The sequence below is a fragment of the Anneissia japonica genome, unplaced genomic scaffold (assembly GCF_011630105.1).
Source record: "Anneissia japonica isolate Jap-2015-1 unplaced genomic scaffold, ASM1163010v1 scaffold64275_len1171_cov111, whole genome shotgun sequence".
In the NCBI taxonomy this organism is placed as follows: domain Eukaryota; kingdom Metazoa; phylum Echinodermata; class Crinoidea; order Comatulida; family Comatulidae; genus Anneissia; species Anneissia japonica.
The window spans coordinates 1-1,169 of NW_022729928.1; the positions used below are offsets into that span (position 1 = coordinate 1).

At 41.2% G+C, this 1,169-nt stretch overlaps 1 protein-coding gene across 1 annotated transcript; it reads right to left on the bottom strand.

Moving 5' to 3' along the window:
* Positions 1-368: 368 nt before the first annotated feature.
* Positions 369-951, bottom strand: LOC117114765 (the record flags this gene model as incomplete). Its single annotated transcript, XM_033258456.1, has 2 exons — positions 760-951; positions 369-528 (listed from the first exon to the last, which is right to left on the bottom strand). Coding segments are annotated over exons 1-2 (344 nt in total), but the record flags the coding sequence as incomplete, so codon positions are not given.
* Positions 952-1,169: the final 218 nt, after the last annotated feature.

Below are 1,169 nucleotides of genomic sequence, written 5' to 3' on the forward strand. Positions count from 1 at the left end.
ATTTCTTTTTCAAGTTGTGAGTAATTGACTTCGGCCGACGTCAAAGACCTAGAAGAAAACGCCACAGGATGACCCCCTTGAAGCAAACAACTTCCAAGCCCTGTAGACGATGCGCCACACTGTATTATAGTTGGCTTATTCGGATCAAAGAAACTCAACACTGGTTTGCTACTTATGAGGGATTTTAACTTCCTTAACGAATCTGCCTGTTCTGGACCCCAGGACCAGGCCACATCTTTCTTCAGTAACTCACGCAGAGGCGCACTAACACTGGACATATTAGGTATAAATTGAGAGAGATAGTTAAGCATCCCCATTATGCGTAGTAAATCAGACTTACATTGCGGCTCAGGCATCTCTTTAATCACTTGTCTTCATCAGGCTTTTGTCCATCGGCACTCACAATGTTTCCCATAAACACCAACTCAGACTGTTTATACTTGAGTTTGCTCCCATTAAATTTTGAGTTATGCTTCCTGGCTGTATCCATCACCCTGTGTATTGTAACATGATGTTCCGCTTCATTCTCTGTAGCAATAATCATATCATCAGAAATAATGTGTACATTAGGAATACGGCCAAATATCTGTTGGTTTCTTTTCTGCAATACTTCACTTGCACTGCAGATACCAAACGGCATTCTTAAGAAGCTGTACCTGCCAAAGGGTGTATTAAAAGTACAGATGTCGGCACTAGCCTCAGTAAGTGGTATTTGCCAATATGCATCTTTCTGATCAAATACGGTAAAAAGTGTATTACCTGATAGTTGACTCACCACATCCATACCAGTTGGTATCATATGATGCTCGCGTTTAATCGCCTTATTCAAGTCACGTGGATCCAAGCACAACCTCAATGATCCATCTCGTTTCTCTACTATTACCAAGCTGTTAACCCAATCTGTCGGTTTATCAACTTTTCTAATGACACCTCTCTTCTCCATGTCATCAAGCTTCTTCTTCAACTTGGTATGCTAGATGTGCAAACTGAGTGGTACTCTGCGGGGAGGATGAACCACTGGAGATGCATCGTCCTTCAACTGTATATCATATGGCTCTTCATATTTACCTAAGCCTGTGAAAACATCCTGATATTCTTTAAGTAAAGACCAAGATCACTACATGCTTCCAAACCAAGTATAGGTGGACCATCTACATCAGTAATAAAGA